The 17697-nt window shown below is 38.1% G+C and overlaps 2 protein-coding genes across 2 annotated transcripts; one reads left to right on the top strand and one right to left on the bottom strand.

The window, feature by feature from the left end:
• The first annotated feature begins 465 nt into the window (after positions 1 to 465).
• Positions 466 to 11083, top strand: rars2 (arginyl-tRNA synthetase 2, mitochondrial). The gene is made up of 20 exons (XM_030721511.1): positions 466 to 692; positions 812 to 885; positions 988 to 1090; positions 2018 to 2101; positions 2204 to 2304; positions 3038 to 3093; positions 3405 to 3488; positions 3572 to 3648; positions 3799 to 3957; positions 4078 to 4184; positions 4611 to 4706; positions 4876 to 4936; positions 5944 to 6020; positions 6532 to 6656; positions 7298 to 7365; positions 8681 to 8790; positions 9084 to 9179; positions 9272 to 9346; positions 9455 to 9518; positions 10862 to 11083. Exons 1-20 carry the CDS (start codon positions 657 to 659, stop codon positions 10946 to 10948), a joined length of 1740 nt encoding a protein of 579 aa, XP_030577371.1. The 5' UTR covers positions 466 to 656; the 3' UTR covers positions 10949 to 11083.
• A 16-nt stretch (positions 11084 to 11099) lies between these two features.
• slc35a1 (solute carrier family 35 member A1) lies at positions 11100 to 17177 on the bottom strand. Its single transcript, XM_030721512.1, has 8 exons — positions 17025 to 17177; positions 16590 to 16770; positions 14577 to 14736; positions 13018 to 13170; positions 12784 to 12850; positions 12384 to 12560; positions 12175 to 12309; positions 11100 to 11695 (listed from the first exon to the last, which is right to left on the bottom strand). Exons 1-8 carry the CDS (start codon positions 17032 to 17034, stop codon positions 11577 to 11579), a joined length of 1002 nt encoding a protein of 333 aa, XP_030577372.1. The 5' UTR covers positions 17035 to 17177; the 3' UTR covers positions 11100 to 11576.
• Positions 17178 to 17697: the final 520 nt, after the last annotated feature.

Genomic DNA, 17697 nt, shown 5'->3' with positions numbered 1-17697 from the left:
AGCTAGAGTTGAAAAGTGTTGTATACGAACTAGTTCATTTACCATTTAAGACTCGATTAATGGCACCAAAATTAATAACATTTCCCCTCCATTCTCATAACCTTAAATCACATCTTCTTTCCTAATATAATGACAATTGGTTCTCCATACAAAGTTAATAATTAAACCAAGTTCAAGTGGTTTAACCCAGAGACTGAAACGTGTCTCTTATGCTCCTAATAATGTCTCTGACTTTACTGCGTGAATAAAAAGCCACAATTAACAACAACCAATAGCCTGTTTCTTTTTTGTTGATTATATTTAAATTCACCAGCTCCGCTGCTTAAAAATGGCTGGCGAAAAAGTAAATATTAAGCTAAAACTCAAACCGCAGTCATATTGTCAGGAGTCATCAATCCATGTCTATTTTTTGTTTTCTCAGGTGACCGCAGATTGGATACTCACATTCGGGAGCAGCGAAGAGAAAAACCGAACGAACCTTTTCTTTTATTTACATGGTTCTGGAGCGGAGCTTGTGATTGGACCAGCAGATCGGAAGTAGTGGCGTTAATACGGAAGTGCAGCAGAAATGTGTCAATGAAAAAGTACCTTGCGAGGGTTTATCTGTTTGTCCATCAAGTTTAGCGTAAGAGATTTTGTTCGTGCTTTTAAAAAACATGGCTTGTTTTTTTAGGAGAAGAATTGCGGCGAAGGTAATGCGGCTGGAGGTGTCAGAGTAGACTGTGTGTTAGTGCTAATGCTTAAACATTTTGACCCTTGCTGCTCTGGAGCACTTAACAGTATTTATCTCGTGTTGTGTTTTAATGTCCAGCTGGGCAGGGCGCTGCAGCAGTCTGAGGATGTTTTTATACCAGCTCTGGCAGCAGTTCCGGTCCTGAAGAGACAGTTAAGTCTGTTTGTGCTGCTCACTGTAAACCTGCAGGATGCTATAAGTGTGTTTATTCCTCTCACCTGTTTGTTTAAGACTTAAAATGCTGTGATCCTCAGGGAGGGACCCGATTTCAGACTGTTCACTGGCACGTTGAGAGCTAGTGGGATTTTACCATCCAGTGGAGACGTTCAGGTGCAGACAGAAAACTTGGCCACTCAGGTAAGATTAAACCACTCTTACACAACTCTGTTTCATTCAGCATCCTCTTCACCTCTAACTGCACTGAATGTGTGTATTTTTGGTCAAGGTCATGGTAACGCCCTTGATTAAAGTCATCGCCATAAAGAAATTGCGTCAGGCAAAGGTGTGAAAGAAGCAGACCTGTTTAACCCTGACATGAATTGTAAGATTGTGACAGGCCAAGTTGCCTGTAGGTGAAGCTGTGACCGCTTGGGATGGGTATCAGTCCTGACTGTTCCAAACAGTCCAGCCTGTCGGCTTGGTGTGCATCCAAGCTTATCAGTTCGTTTTGTCAGTGCACGTAAGTCTTTATGACTTATGCAAAACAGTGACATCTAACCATAGTAACACTTTTGCACATAGGTCGCATGCGCTCCTTTTTTCTAATCTGTTCCTATACTTGTGCAGGGAAAACTTTTTTTTTTTTTTTTTTTTTTTTTTTTTTTTTTTTACCATGTAAAAAATTAATCGAGAAGAAATAAATACACAAACCTGTAAGCAGAATCGCTACTGACACTGGTATCATTAAACTAGTGTTATGTTCCCCTTAGAAGCAAAAATATGCTTCTGGAGGGAAAAAAGGAGTCAGGGAGGTGGAACCAAGATCACACTACAGCTGCACATTAATTATTCAAGTAAGATGTTCAGAAATCAGGGGTATGTTAGCAGATGCCTTACTTTTAAAATCAAAATATCCCACAGATATTGATGTTATAACAATAATATAACAATGAATTGAGAACAGAAAGTCAACTGAGGACATTGGAAACTGAGAATATTTATTAAAGCGAAGGTGTTCTTTAATAAATTATTCAAACAATTAAGCTTCCTGAATTCACTGGATTTTTGTATGTGTTTGTTTCATAAACATTGTTTTTAGTAGGAAATCCACACTGTATCTTTCAGTTGAAGCGGGACAATGTGGTGGAAGATGTCTCAACTGGACGTGGAGTTATCAACTTTAAAGTTAATCGGAATCTTCTTGCTCAGGTTTGTGAGTGTCCACTTCCACAGTGGCAGCAAAAAAAAAAAAAAAAAACTTTCTACAGCCTCTACAGTGATCACAATCCTGCTCCACTTTATCTGTTCCAGAAATTGTTGGAGCCATTTGGAAATGGGGAGGATGACAAATTTGGGTTAAACAGTGAACTTTTTAATACTCTCACGAGGGGAACAACATTAGTGGAGTATAGGTAAATTTGTTTTAATATGTTCTCTTCTTTAAACTATATTCTGAATTTCTCCCTTTTATTTTAACATACACTTCACAGGCCACTTCATTAGGTGCACCTGTTAAACATGCATTTAGCTATGTGGACAAGGTCAAGATGACTTGATAAAACTGAGTGTCAGAATAAGGAAGAAAGATGAGTTAAGTGACTTTGAATGTGGCACGGTTGTTGATGCCAGACAGGCTGGTCTGAGTATTTCAGAATATTATCAGAATACACTGAGTATTTCTGATCTCCTACACAACTAGCTCTCAAGAAAATATGTCCAAATAAACACGTCAGTCCCTTTGTAATCAAAGTCTAGCCATCTTCTGCTTCCAGCAGAATAATGGACAGTATCACAAAACTCAAATGACCTCAAACTGGTTTGTTGAACATGACAGAGTTCACTGCACTCAAATGGCCTCCAGTCACCAGATCTCAATCCAACAGAGCATCTTTGGGATGTGGTGGAACATCATGGATGTGCAGCTGACAAATCAGCTGCAGCTGTGTGACACTGTCACATCAATATGGACCAAAATTTCTGAGGAATGTTTCCAGCACTTTGTTTAATCTATGCCATGAAGAATTAAGGCAGCTGAAGGCAAAAGGGGGTCCAACCTAGTATTGGTGAGGTGTAACTAATAAAGTGGCTGTGAGTGTTTATTCTGCATTGTCACATAGACAGAGTTAATATGTTTGTATGTTGCAGCTCTCCAAATATCGCCAAAAAGTTTCATGCAGGACATTTGCGGTCCACAGTAATCGGTGAGTATAAACTAAAGTATGTTTAGTCAGTAACTCGTGTCGTAATACTTGTATTGTTTGATATGCATGGATGCTACATTGTAAACTATGTGCACAAAGTGGTTTAAAACGATTACTGGTGTGCAGCAACACGTTTATTCTGACTTTTCAACATTTATTTACCGGGAATTCTTCAAAATGTTCATTTTATGAGTTTGAGTAAGAAAATGAACACCCAATGTATCATTACTGGATTTTTAAATTCTTAAATATCAAATAGTTTTAGAGCAAGTGTATTGTTTTGCACTAAAAATATAAACTCTTATCTCCAGGTAACTTCATTGCAAACCTAAAACAGTCACTTGGAAACAATGTTATTCGAATGAACTACCTCGGAGACTGGGGGATGCAGTTTGGTGAGTTTGTTGTACAATTATTCAGCAGGTAAGGGAATTTATTTATTTTTTTTACCTTAAAAGTAACCTGTCTTGATTTGCAGGTTTGCTGGGAGCCGGATTTGGACAGTTTGGATGTCCAGACAAATTAAAACAGAATCCCCTTCAGCATTTGTTTGAGGTGAGTTTGCATGTTTGGAGAAAGAAAGATGGATGCTCTCTGGCTCCCAAATCTGTATTTAGTAACTGAATGAGGGGTGCAGTTGCACATGTAGCAGATAACCTTTTGGTATTATAGCCTAAATCAGTGTTTTTTTCTTTTGCTTTGCAGGTTTATGTTCGAGTAAACAAAGAAGCAGAGCACGATGAGGATATGAAACAGGCTGCCAGAGACTTCTTTAGACAGCTGGAGCAGCATGAGAGCCATGCTGTGTCCTTATGGCAACAGTTCAGAGACATCACAGTGAAGGAATATCAGCATATTTATAAGGTGGAAACCTGTCAGACAGCTTGGCAACAGTTTGAATCACTAAAGATAGCAACTTGAACTGAGAAATAAAAATGTTGACTGCCACAGAGCACGACTGAAATTGATTTCAAATCTTTCCAGCGGTTAGGGGTCCACTTTGACGTTTACAGTGGGGAGTCTTTTCACCAGGATCAGGCCCAGGAGGTGGTGCAGCAGCTGCAAAGCCGAGGCCTGCTAAAAACCTCTGAGTATGTGGCGGCCTTCGATCGGTAACTGGTGTGACAAACACCAAGTAAACATGCACTAAGAGGCTCGCTCAGTCAGAAGCAGAGTTTAGCTTTCCTACCAAGGTGTAAACAGCATGGAAATAGATTTAAACAACTGGAAGGTTTATTTACAAAAAAATTTGTCCATCTTTAAACCTGCAATAACTTATATTTGCTTGTGTATTTGTTATAGGTCATTGATACATTCAGTCATTCATTTTGGAGGAATGTGGAGTCACCACTCAACTTTTGATACCTCTGTTTTTGTCTCTTTCAACTCCTGATCTGGCTCTTTAGTTGCTAAATTAACCTCTGTGCTCACCTGCATCTGTCAGCTCTTTGGTGCAGAGCAGGTTGTGTCCATTTGGTTTTTATTTATTGCCCAAAAAACACAATTTCTGTTGACAGGAAGGGCACTGGTGTGGTGGATCTTTCCCCTAATAGAGACATGAGCAACGTCTGCACGCTACTCCGCAGTGATGGTACAACTCTCTACATCACCAGGTTAGTGGTGAAGGTGGTGAAGGTTATTTGTCCACAGTATTCAAGCTTGTGTAAGGTCGCGGACATTTTTAGCCATCTTTTTCTGAAAAACTCCAGTGCACTTGGAAAATAATCTCTTCACCTCTGGGGAGCAGCGATGAGCAGTGATTTTGTGTTTTCTGTGTTTTAGAGACATTGCTGCAGCCATTAACCGCAGAGAAAAGTACAGTTTTGATGAGATGATTTATGTGGTAAGCACACTTGAGCTCTCTTTATTTGCCTGTTTAATTTAATAATGATGGAGTCCAATTTATTTTCTGTATTATAGTTTTTTTTTAAGTTTATAATAAATACTTTCATAACCAATAGGTTATCTAAAGTTCTGCAATTTTTGTCTAAGGTGATAAGAAATTAAAAAAATAAGTGTTTCCACAACCAGAATTCTAAACTTATTATTGAACAGTGTGGATCATCAATAGATGAAATTCACAGTACTTTCAACAGCATGTTGTGAAAGAAAAATGTTACTTGTGCGACGTTACAATGCGCTTAAAAAAAAACAAAAAAACGTAACTTTACATTACAGCATTCCACATTTCCTGCTACTAGGAAGGTCAAATCCAAGATGAGAGTAGAGGTCAAAAGGTCAAATAGAGATGATACCACAAGACTTGAAATTTGACAATTGGATTTCATACTCATATCATTAGATTAGGAAGAATGGCTAAAATTAGCACGTGCCTCCATTTGGGCTGATATTTTTTTTTTCCCCAAAATTCTAGGGTCAAAATGTGTTTTTAGTCATTTCTGGTTTCAATTAAAAACTTTGCTCTTAGCGTTGATGTCGTAGCATTTGGTGCAAATTAAAACCAGCCAACAGTTTTAAGCATCATTTTCAATTTCAGGGGCCCAAAATGAGAAGTTGGACTGCATTTGTTTCTGGAGCATTTTGGTAATAGACCAGTCTTACAAAACAGCACACTGAATAAAGTAATCTGACCCAGCATTATTAAAAAAAATAAAATAAAATAAAAAATCAGGATTATACATTTATTTTTCCCCAAATGCTATGACTAACATTTGGATAGCTAAACATTCACATGCTGCATGCATATATACAACATTACAGAGAAGTTTAAAAAATGTTCATATTTGTGTTTAACTGGTGATTGAACTTTTCCTCTAATTACATTACTATTACAGTCTACCCATGCTTATTTGCTCCTTCTGTTTGTTTGTTCTTTCTTTCTTTTTCTAGACTGACAAAAGTCAAGAGAATCACTTCTCCCAGTTATTCCAGATCCTACTTGCGATGGGTCATTCTTGGGCTGACAGGTAACACAGCACAGAAATTCACCGGTGACACACAGGTTTAAGAAAGATGGTTAAAGTCAGTTCTTAATAATCAAAATGACTGACTTTGTGCATTGTTTATGAAAAGCTGTGTTCAAGGCTGGAATGACACTAATTACTGTCTGTCTTGTAATTAAATCATGATGGATTCAGCATCACTTTAGTCCTCCCACCCACCACAGGCAGCTGGTTTAATTAGAAACGCATGTAATTCTGCTGTCTCATGTGAGGTGATGTTGCAGCCAATTTTGTGTTTAGTATTTACATTTTAGCCAGTTTGGGGCTACATATTCTGGAAGCTATTGTCACTTTGCACCTTTTTTTTCTTTCAAAACAAAGTTACACTTAGGAAAAAAGAAAAACAGGATGAATTTGTGATTTTGAATATACCTTGGAGCTTATAAAGTACATAAAACAATCATTTTAATTTATCACTCTAAAATAATGAGCAGTTGCTAGTATACTTCTAATAGTATTACATACGTGATTTCAGGTGTCGGCACGTGTCCTTTGGTCTGGTGCAGGGCATGAAGACCAGGGCTGGAGAAGTGGTGTTTCTAGAGGATGTGCTGGATGAAGCTCGGGCTAGGATGCTCCACAACATGAGCCAGTCAAACAGTAAAGCCTGTCACACATTAGGCAGTTATATAGCAGTAAAGGAGCAAGTAAATTTATTTATGTGTTCTTCTCTTAGTACTGAAATGTTCCTTACAAAATCATTGCTTCAGTCCTCAATTAGTTGGTGTGTTCAGGAGCTCTGCTTTTAGTTGTAATTGTTGGAAGGAAGATGGTGCTGTTCTCCAAAATTTATACTACATTAATTCTGTAAGCAGCAGAGTGCATTTTTCTCCCACAGTAAAGTGAAGGGTTGAAAGGAATTGAACCTACATGTAGATGGTGGTGAAGCCCCTTAGAAAAATGCTACATGTCTATTGTATAGTTTAATTAGCAGCAGTTAATGAGCTGTATCTGTTAATGGTTAGGTACCCCCCCCCCCCCCCCCTCCCCCGCACACACACACTCTCGCACACTTTTTTTTGGTATTATCAATGAATAGTAAAATACAAAGATTATGTATTGTGACGTATTATGTAATTTGGACACACTCTTAATATTGACTTAACACAAGATGGAAATTTTCTGTCAGGATCATTCTGGGAGTGGCATGTGCAGAAATTAAAAAGCTTCTGCATCATCGATCCATCTAATTGTCTTTCAACTAGAAAATATGCTGAGTGAAACTGATGTTCTTTTCACAGCAACAAAGGAATTGGAAAACCCAGAGGACACGGCAGAGAAAGTTGGAATCAGTGCACTAATAATCCAAGTGAGTTATTACAACAGATATTAGTAGTTTTTGTTTTGCATTTTTGGCCACAGCAGCTTTTATCGACAGTGGAGAGAGAGGAAATGGGGGGAAAGATATGGGGGAAGACACGCGGGCAAATTGGCGACGGGCCGGGACGCGAACCCGTGCCGCCCGCACCGCAACGTGGCATGTGTATGTGGTTGCTGGCTTCACCACTAAGCCACCCAAGTGCCCACAGAGCTCAGTAGTTTTAAACTAAAAATACTGCTAATGTTAAGCCTGGCTGCTTCATTCATTGGTCTTTGTGTGAGATAATGTGATAATCAGATGGTTTCAGGTCTTCAAGGTTTTCAATGAAATCAGATTAAGTTTGATATTGGCATATTTTTCAGTGTCAGTGGCTAATATTTACGTTTGATGGCAAATTTATTTATACAGCCCATTTCATTACGTGCTTAACATAGAAGATAACATAAAAACCTGTGTAGGTTTACAAGCCCTTAGAGCAGTGAAACTAGCGTAAGCCTGTGTAAATAAAAAGTTTTTGAGTCTGCACGTTAAATTCTAAGCTGGTTAAATGTTCAAAAGTAGTGTCATGAAGAGCTAGAAGACTAAAGTATGTCACTTATTAGTTAAATTGAAGATTTGTTTCGTCCAGCCATCTATTTTCTTCCGTTTATGAAATTCAAGGTCACGGGGCCTCTGGGATGCTTGTCCCAGCTGTAATAGGTACACCCTGGACAGGTCAGCAGTCTGTTACAGGGCTAACACACAGAATCATTACGCTTACATTTACACCTGTGCCTGTTCAGAACCTCTAGTTAACCTAAACCCAGTGGTTCTCAAATCCAGGCCTCGTGGCCCAGTGTCCTGCAGGTTTTAGATGTGTCTCTGCTTCAACACACCTGAGTCAAATATAGAAGTCATTAGCAGGACTCTGGAGAACTTGACTACATACCTTCTTGCTTTGAGGTGACAGTGCTAACCGCCATACTGTTGTTCCACCTTTCTTTGGTACAATGGCAGAAAAAATAAAATTTAAAAAGTACGAGACTACTGTTAAGGCCTAATATTTAGCCATTAGCTGCTTCATTACTCATCTATCTGAGGAATGATGCTGTGACTGTTTTTCAGGACTTGTAGCTTAAAAAACTTTGCCTGACATATCAGCTTCTGGCCTTCATTACTAGGCAAAACTCACAGGTCAAGCAGTAAAATCATTCTTTACACTGCAAATGTTACCGGTGCATCACCTTCTTCAGACCTGTTCTCTTCTCTGTGCACTTTGCAAGTAAGTGCTGTGCCTGAAAAGTCTACCATGTTTTTTTTTTAGGACTTTAAAGGCCCCCTACAGTCAGACTATAAGTTTGACTGGGACCGGATGCTGCAGGCTCAGGGTGACACGGGCGTCTTCCTTCAGTACACACATGCTCGACTCTGCAGGTCTGTAAGCATCAACTGCTGCAATAAATTTGAGTGTCTGAGAAATTCTAGTAGTGCTATTTCAATAGATACATTTTCATTACAGATCATCTAACCATTAGTCTGTTTAATTGTTTAGTTTGGAAATTGAGTAATAACAGGAAATGTTGGAAGACATACGGTGCGGTGCTTAGCAATGTTGCCTTGCAGCAAGAAGGGTCATACTTATGTATATCTGGCATGTTTAATTGCACAAGGGGAAAAAGTCAACAGGACATGAGACAGGTGCTTCACATGTAATCCTGTTACTGCAGTTTAAAGCAGAGGAATAAAGGCGTGGAGGCAGCTGCTTTCGACCCAGCCCTTCTATCCGAGCAGACAAGTATCGCCATCCTGCAGCACCTCCTTCGGTAAACTGACGATGACACTCTGAAAACAGTTGTCCATCTGCCATTGTCAACATTTGTCCCACTGTAACAAAACTGTCACTTTCTGTTTGTAGTTACGATGAGGTGTTGTACCAGTCATCCCAGGATCTGCAGCCCAAGCACCTTGTCAACTTCTTATTAAAACTATGGTAAGGAACAGGATGTAGATCTTTCTGCTGCCAAGCCTTTACAAAATCCAACTTAATAGTAGTAAGTGTGCACAAAGGTGTACCCATACTTTTTCTGATGCCTTCCAGTCACCTGATTGCTTCAGCACACAGAGAACTGCCGGTAAAAGGAAGTGCCGAGGCTGTTGCACAGGTACAAAGCAAATTTCTTCCTTTTTTTCACCCCTTTTAAATCCACAAAAATGCAACATTAAAAAAACACAATGTGGTTAATCTGTATTGGTCATATTAAAGCAAGAAAAGCCTCTTTGAGTATGTGCCAAATACAGGCTATTAATCATTTCTTATGAATCATACCTCTCATTTGCAAAAAATCAGCGCAGCCTGTTTTAATACATAAACATGTTGAGAAATGCTTTGGAAATTTGTTTTCATATGGTTAACACATACAAAATTTAATGGATGCAGCGTATATGTAAACCGATACATTCTGGCATGAATAACCAAGAGATTTGTAGCAAGAAAATTTCATAAAATGATACAGGTGCTTCTTAATGTGTTCAAAGCAGCAAGTTGGAGAAAGGTTAGGCCATGGAGACACTGAATAGTGCTTCCATCCCAAAGGAGCCATCTTTGATCGAGCAAACGGTGTAGTTTGTATGTAGAGGCCATTGGCCAACCGATAGAATTTGTCTCATAGTAGGAGCACTGCTGACTTAGCATAATGGCAAGATGGTTGGGATATACTGGTCAGTGGCTGATACTTGTCAGAGCAAATTTATGCTGGCTAAATGTTAAAAATTGTAATGATCTAAAAGACTTGATATGGTGATGAGTGGCTCTATAGCAGGGATCCTCAAATCCAGGCCTCGAGGTCCGGTGTCCTGCAGGTTTTGGATGTGTCTCTGCTTCAACACACCTGAGTCAAATATAGCAGTCATTAGCGGGAGTCTGGAGAACTTGACTGCATACTGAGGAGGTAATTCAGCCATTTGATTCAGGTGTATTGGATCAGAGACACATGTAAAACCTGCAGGACACTGGACCTCGAGGCCTGGATTTGAGGATCCCTGCTCTATAGCATAGTGGTTTATACATTTGCCGAGAAAGCAAAAGATGCCCTGGAAGGGTCCATCTTTAAAAATAAATAGATAAGAATCTGCCAATCAAACATGCAGGGCTACTTGTTGTGGTGACCTATGATTAAGGGACTAGTTGAAAGTAGCTTTTTATTAACAGTGTTTAAAATAATTTGACCAACATATAAATCTATTTATTACTTGTAACTGAATGTGTTTAGTCAATTCAATTCAATTTTATTTATATAGCGCCAAATCACAACAAACAGTCGCCTCAAGGTGCTTTGTATTGTGGGTAAAGACCCTACAATAATACAGAGAAAACCCAACAGACTAAACGACCCCCTATGAGCAGTCACCATTGTACATTTCAAATGTTTATATTTTAAGGCATTGATAACAATGTTATTAAAGTTTTCTAATTTTAAGATGGAGCACATTCTCTAAATGTCTGCAGGCAAGGTTACGACTGTTCAACGGAGCACGCTCAGTCCTGGCCAACGGGATGAGGATCCTGGGCATCACACCAGTTAATAAAATGTGAAACTCAAACTTCGTTAATGTGTATCAATATTTTTTCGGCGCTGCAAGTACTGCTACAGTCAATTTGTACACTAGATACAGAGCCTTACATTGTCAAACTAAAACTCATGAGTGAATCGATATCCACTGTATTATGTATTCAGTAATACAAATTTCTCCTTTAATAAAAGCTGTAAAATAACCTTCAAAACAGTACAACACAGAATTGATACAAAAAATACAAGACACTGGCAAGATGATACAAAAAAAAAAAAAATATGCATGCAGTCTGTGGTTTGGGCACATTCAGAATTAGGACTAAGTGATTTGGAACTATGTTACTCAAATTGTAGTTTAAAAAACAAAGACCCCAAAGTAAGAGTAGCAAACTGTCGACTGCTTTTAACTTGTGTTAAACACAGTAAGCTTCTTTAAGTATCCAGAAACTCTATAAAGTCACCCATTCCTTGTGGACAGAGGGAGAAGCACACCTACAGTAAAGTGGCAAAGACATCATCATCTTATGTGATGACACTGACAGAGCAGATCAATGGTCATTTGTTAAATAGCAGGTGGACTTCCTCTATCCTGGTCCTCCAGAGAGATGTTTGATGCCATTCAATACCTCACACAGGGATTTCACTTTGAAATCACACTTTGATTTCTCTCTCTGCGTCCTTCTTAGTTACTCTGGATCTGTCTTGCTTTGGAAGTCCATACAGATATATGGAAATACACACAAGGATGGCTCCAGTGGCAAATGCAATGGCTGCACAGGAGAGGAAAAAGCAAAAATATTTTAATTTAAAAAAATCATTGTTTTGAAGTGAAATCATTGTTTTGAAGGACAGGCTTCTTTGAGCATTGAAATGCAGTGGGTGAGGGCTTTTGAAACTCTTTTAGTTTCAAAAGCCCTGAACTAAAAGAGTACAAAAACTTAAATTCTCATTTGTTTACTTGTTTGCTTCAGAAACCATAGAGTTCTTTCAGAAACAGTATAGGTCAACAGAAAAATATGAGTCTAGTTCTGTTATTTTCATGTTTATATGTTGACTGAGTGGTTGGAGCTTTCGTGCATTTTTTTTTTTTTTTAAATCCACTATCATGTCACACAGTATAGAGCTTTAGCATTCAAATAGAAGAACAAAAAGCTTATTAAATCTGTGTAAACATGCAAGTCACAAGCCACAACAGCTAAGCTGGTTTCAAACTGTGGCAATGCCTTTCTTGCGGTTATGAGAAACTTACTTATCTGTAGTCCAAACAGGATTACGGATGCCACTGTTGAGAGAACAATAGCAGCTGCAGCAGAAAAGCCTTTCATGATGTTATCTGTGTACTTCACCACCACAGACGTGTACAGGCCACCAACACTGGCCAGGACTGGAAACAGAAATGAGTTAAATAAAAGATAAAACAAAAGAAAAATCATTGCATCCTCAAGAGGTCATACTTACATACTACAGCACACACCCAAGGTGTGTAACCAAAGAAGAATCCTTTTTCCAAGACCTTCTCTCCATCAGTCATGTAAACACCGATCAAAGTGACCACTATGCCGGACAGGTACATCTGAATGTTTCTCACCCACAGAGATGTATCTGAGCTCTTCAGCACCTTCTCAAAGTACACACCTTCAAGTAGAAACAACACTGTCAGATGCAAAACAGTGAAGTGCAAGTAAAATTAATCTACTTTAGAGGAAATAGCTGGTATCACTTTAATGTATGAGTGCACATCAAGTAAGTTTGTTTTTTTCCAAAATTATTTTTGGATTTTACTTGACAGCTAAAATCAATGCTGAACTTAAAGCCCACCAGCACCAGTCTTTTCCCCTGAATTCAGCATAAGTTTTACCTGCAAAACCAGAGCAAAGGACAGCAACTGCAATGGCAACAAACCCAACAAAGGGATTCTGCTCAATCTGTGAAAAAAAGGAAATAATGAACCACAAAACATGACGCAGCCTGTAGCTTGAGGAGATTATAAAACAGTAAAGTGTCAAATTACTCATTTACAGGGCAATGATAGTGGTTTACTGAGTGACCAGGATGCTGCAACATCTACAGTTTAACTCATGCTATCCCCCACCTGAACTTTAGTGGCCTCTGCGGGTTTCCACTGGACTAACGTAACACCTCCGCAGAGCATAAAGACGGAGAACCACTGCAGCCGGGTGAGAGAGCGGTTCAGCATGAGGACTGTACACAAGGCTGTGCATGGGATCTTCAGCTGATAGGTGACCTAAAAAGATAACAACTTTAATTGCGGATTTTGACCCCAATAATTTAACTTCACACACAGATGTAGGTTTAGTTTCCCTAAATACGTTCTACATGGTTAGCATTTTACCTGAAATTCAAAGGCCAAAGCGATCTGCAAGCTTCTTTTTGTTTTTTTGCATTACACAATCAAAGATTTTAATCAATCTATACAATACTCAGCAACTGAAAATAACAGAGACAACATTTGGTTGTTTTTGTTTTCAAATGCATTAAAATTCATATACTAAAATTCCTCTTTTCAAAAACTATTCAGACCCTTAACTTAGTACTTTGTAGAAGCTCCTCTGAAAGTCATTGCAGCTCCCAATCTTTTGGGATAAGTCTCTAGAAGCTTTGTATGCCTGGATTGTGGTTGTTCAGCAATAAGTCCGAGCCCCTAAAGCACCATGAGATTGGGTGGAGGGCATCTGAAATTCCATCATCAAGTATCTCCAAAGATATTACACAGGGTTTATCCCTGGGCATTTTCCAGGGCCACTAAACCATCTGAATCTAATGTTAACAACTAATGTGCATCACAAGTACATAAATTACGTTGGTATAATGAAAGTAAAAATACCAAGAAATAAAAAAACAAACAAACAAAAAGGTAAACAGCTGTGTTTATCAATGGAATTTGAAGGTGTGGATATACAGTACCAGTGAAATATTTGGACACTTTATTTATACAGGTAGTCCCATTGAGAGACAGTGTCTCATTTGCAAAAGAGTGACCTGTTTCAAGAAACATAATAAATACAAATACCTGAATGGGTGTGTCCAAAGTCATAACCAGTAGTGTATTTAAAATAGAACTGACAAGACCTGTCTCCACAGTACAGTGAATGATTGCAGCACAACCGGAACAAAAATATTCAACACTCCCATCACCGATGGTGATATCCTCCTACCATTACTGGAAATATTAAATAAATGTAGAAGTCAGTATTGCCTTACAGCGTCTTTTCATAAAAGAAAGCCCTTCAGCAGATATCTTATTACCTTCTGGAAAACTATTTTTGCCATAATTTGGTAACGATAGTAAAGATATAGTACATATTCCAGCAAAAAAAAAAAATTTCAATATTAACAATACTCATTAAATCAAATCAAGTTTAAGGATGCTGTAAGAGACTGATATTCTGTCATTATCTTTAACATTTCTACAAATACTTTTTGGTAACCACATCTTAGAACAGCCAAAAAACAGTGACCTAGGTCAGTTGCTAGATATGGGCTTTCTCCATTTCATTTAATAATGTCAAGCAGGTATAGCCGATCACACAGCATAATATGATCAGGTTTGGGGCTAAGCCAATCAGGCACGAGAAAGAAGCTGCATCTCATTGGCAGCCTGAAATCTTTCACTTTGGATTCAAGTCATACCTGATAAACTGCTGCATCCAGATTACTCAGGGCAATGAAGGCCATATTATTCTGAATTGCATAGACCACCGAAGGGACCGAGAGTTTCAGCAGTTCTTTAGGGCTGAAGAAGATGTGTTCCTCTATAGTGTTCTTGAGTCCGACGAGGCTTCCCGTTTCTCTGAAGGAGGAAACAAAAGAAGAAATGTAGACACCAAATAGACACTAAGGTTACTTTTGTTAATCATCTAATCACCGTATTTGAACGTTCTGCACAACATTTATCAGCTTGCAACATATGAATAAACTTGTTTTATCTGAAGGTTGTACTAGAAAAAAATATTAAAGAGTTAGCAAGATCTGTTGACTGTAAATGTGTTTTTCTCTGACTAGATCAGCATGGTAACATATCCTGAACACACAACCTGTGGTTAAGTTCATAGTTTCCAACAGGAATTTATATACACTGATTTTTACACTGCTGGAATTGTAGCTCAGTGTCAGACCTGAATGCAGTGATTAGTCTTGAATGTTTTAACAGCACTAAAATAAAATTTTTACCACTCTAATGTTCAGCTGTCACATTACAAATTGAAGATCAGGACTGAGAGCACACTGAGTGGAAAAAAAAACAAAAAACAACACACACACATAAAAACAAAACAAAACAAAATACTGGACTTTAATGAGCTGTACCAGGCACAAAAAAAGAAAAAAAAAGTTACATATCCAACTAGAAATGTATTAACTCAGGAAATGAAGATAATCTTTAGAAGAAATTCTTCATGAAATAAAGCATTAATTTTAATTCATTTTAAACTTGAATAGTCACAGGACAAAAAAAAAGCTTTAGCTTTTTATTGCTTGCTAAATTTGCCCCAAAATGAAATTTAAAAAATAATGTTTTAAAAAGTTAATTTTTTTCATTTATATCTATCACACACACATTTAAATTCAGGACTCTCTGGAGCCATTATCCACTTTTAGAGTGTACTAGACAAAACCTCTGCACAGTTGACTGAGTGATAGCTGTGTATGAGGAAAGGAAAAAAATATAACAATTAAACTGAACTTTCAGACAACGATTTTGTTCCATCTGACCTTCATTTAGTAAGATGAATGAAGAAAGATTGATTTTAAGGGAGTGAAATTCAATTCATATGTACACATGCACGCACGCACGCATGCACACACACAGATTACTTACCCAGCCAATCACATGGCGACAACTCAGTATATTTAGATATGCACAAATGCTCAAGACAACCTGCTGAAGTTTAAACTGAGCACGAGTATGAGGAAGAAAGGTGATTGAGGTGACTCACAATGTCACAAAGTGCAAATTATCACTAGCCAGTTTCTTGAATGTGACGATGTTTAATTCTAGAGCACCTTTGGGAATGTGGTGGAATGGGAGAATCAACCTACTGTTGTGCTAAAGTGATTGTTCGCCAAAAAGTGATTTCTGATGTTTTGATGTGTAGTATCTTTGCTTATACTGGTAAATACACTGCAATAAACATGATTTATGGAGGGCTTATATATAAAATAAAGAAATCAGGAATTACCTGTTTTCAAGTATCTTTGACTCTGCCTTATTGTATCTGCATTATAATCAGTCCAGTCCAGTTTGGCTATTTCAAATATCTTTTTAAAACTGTGATGTTATCTTTTTTGTAATTTCAGTAGCTGTTTTGGCTAGATAGCTCTTAAAACTACATTTTTAATGTCTGTGACGGGTTTTACTCTGATAAATAAAGAATAAAAGTCACTTTTCCAAAAAGTGATTGCAGCTTCTACCTTGTGATCGGAATGTTCTTTCTGGCTTAAAATGATTTGATATCATTAACGACATATGATTGTCATGCGTTTCGCAGATTATAGGCCACAAAAGGTAATTTACAACAGTTTCAATACAGCCAATTATTTTTTGGGCGCAACACCGGTACTAGCAATGTGTACCTAATAAAGTGGCCAGTGAGTTTGTTTTCTATGTTTACCTTAATTTCGTGTCAGCGACAGCTAAACACTTACTTTGCGAGAATCCCCAGACTCAGCACTAACTTAATGACCTCGGCGATGCACACGGCAGTCGTGGAGAAATAAAGGTCCCCTGTTGAGATGGTCCTGGTGTACCGCAGGGCCACTGTATATGTCGCTGCCACCAGTGTCATCACGATGAGACAGTAGAGCTTAAAGAACAAACTCACATTTTCTGAGGAAAGAAAAGAAGGAACTGTAGCTAGAGCTGATATAACACAATCCAGTAAGAAGCTTCAAGTTAGTGACCATTTCAACAAGTATTTTTTACTTCATTTAGAGAAATGACACGAATATAAGAGTATTTTTGGGAACTGTCACATTGAACTCAGTTTTATGTTCTCTAATGATTTTATCCCTCTAACCGCGTCTCCGACAGCTAACATTGACCAGTTATACTAGCTCGGGTTAATAATAGGTTCAACTCACCTGCAGTCATTGTGACAGGAGAAGTCGCACCGTGTTGACGTTACAAGTCATTTAAACACTCAAACGTCTGCAGTCAATCTAGAGTATCACTAACCTGAACCCAGTGAAGCAATTTTTTTTAATACTTCCTGTGGGTGGTCGTTGCTCCTGCATTACCCAGGATGCAGCGCAAGCCGACTATTAAGCGTGCGTTTGTTTTCCTCACCTTGAAGTCAAACGGCTTGTTTTATTTATTCAGTGGCGTGAAAAAAACTTTGCCACCTGTTTTCCTAGGTTTTTTTTTTGCTTATTTGTCACACGTAAATGTTGCAGATCATCACATAAAGTTTAATAATAGACAAAGATAAATACAAAAGGCAGTTTTGAAATGACGACTTCATTTGTTAAGGGAAGAAAATGTATGTCTAAAGTTGGCCCATTATGCTTTTGCAACAACCAAAACCTTAAACAAAACCCATAACAATCGCAAAATAAATGGCTTAATTAAGTTTAAAAAAAAAATCACTCCAAAGAAGGAGCACAATTAAAAAGAATATAGAAAAAAGTTGTATAAGATAAAAGAGCTTGAAGAAATGTAACTCATTAGCGATTCTGTCCTGTTGATAATGTTTACAAATAACTTACAATACTATGCAACAGTCTTGAGACACCCCCTATTTCTTTGTATTTTGCC

This window comes from Archocentrus centrarchus, chromosome 24 (genome assembly GCF_007364275.1).
Source record: "Archocentrus centrarchus isolate MPI-CPG fArcCen1 chromosome 24, fArcCen1, whole genome shotgun sequence".
Classification (NCBI taxonomy): domain Eukaryota; kingdom Metazoa; phylum Chordata; class Actinopteri; order Cichliformes; family Cichlidae; genus Archocentrus; species Archocentrus centrarchus.
This window is presented reverse-complemented; position numbering and strand designations above follow the sequence as displayed.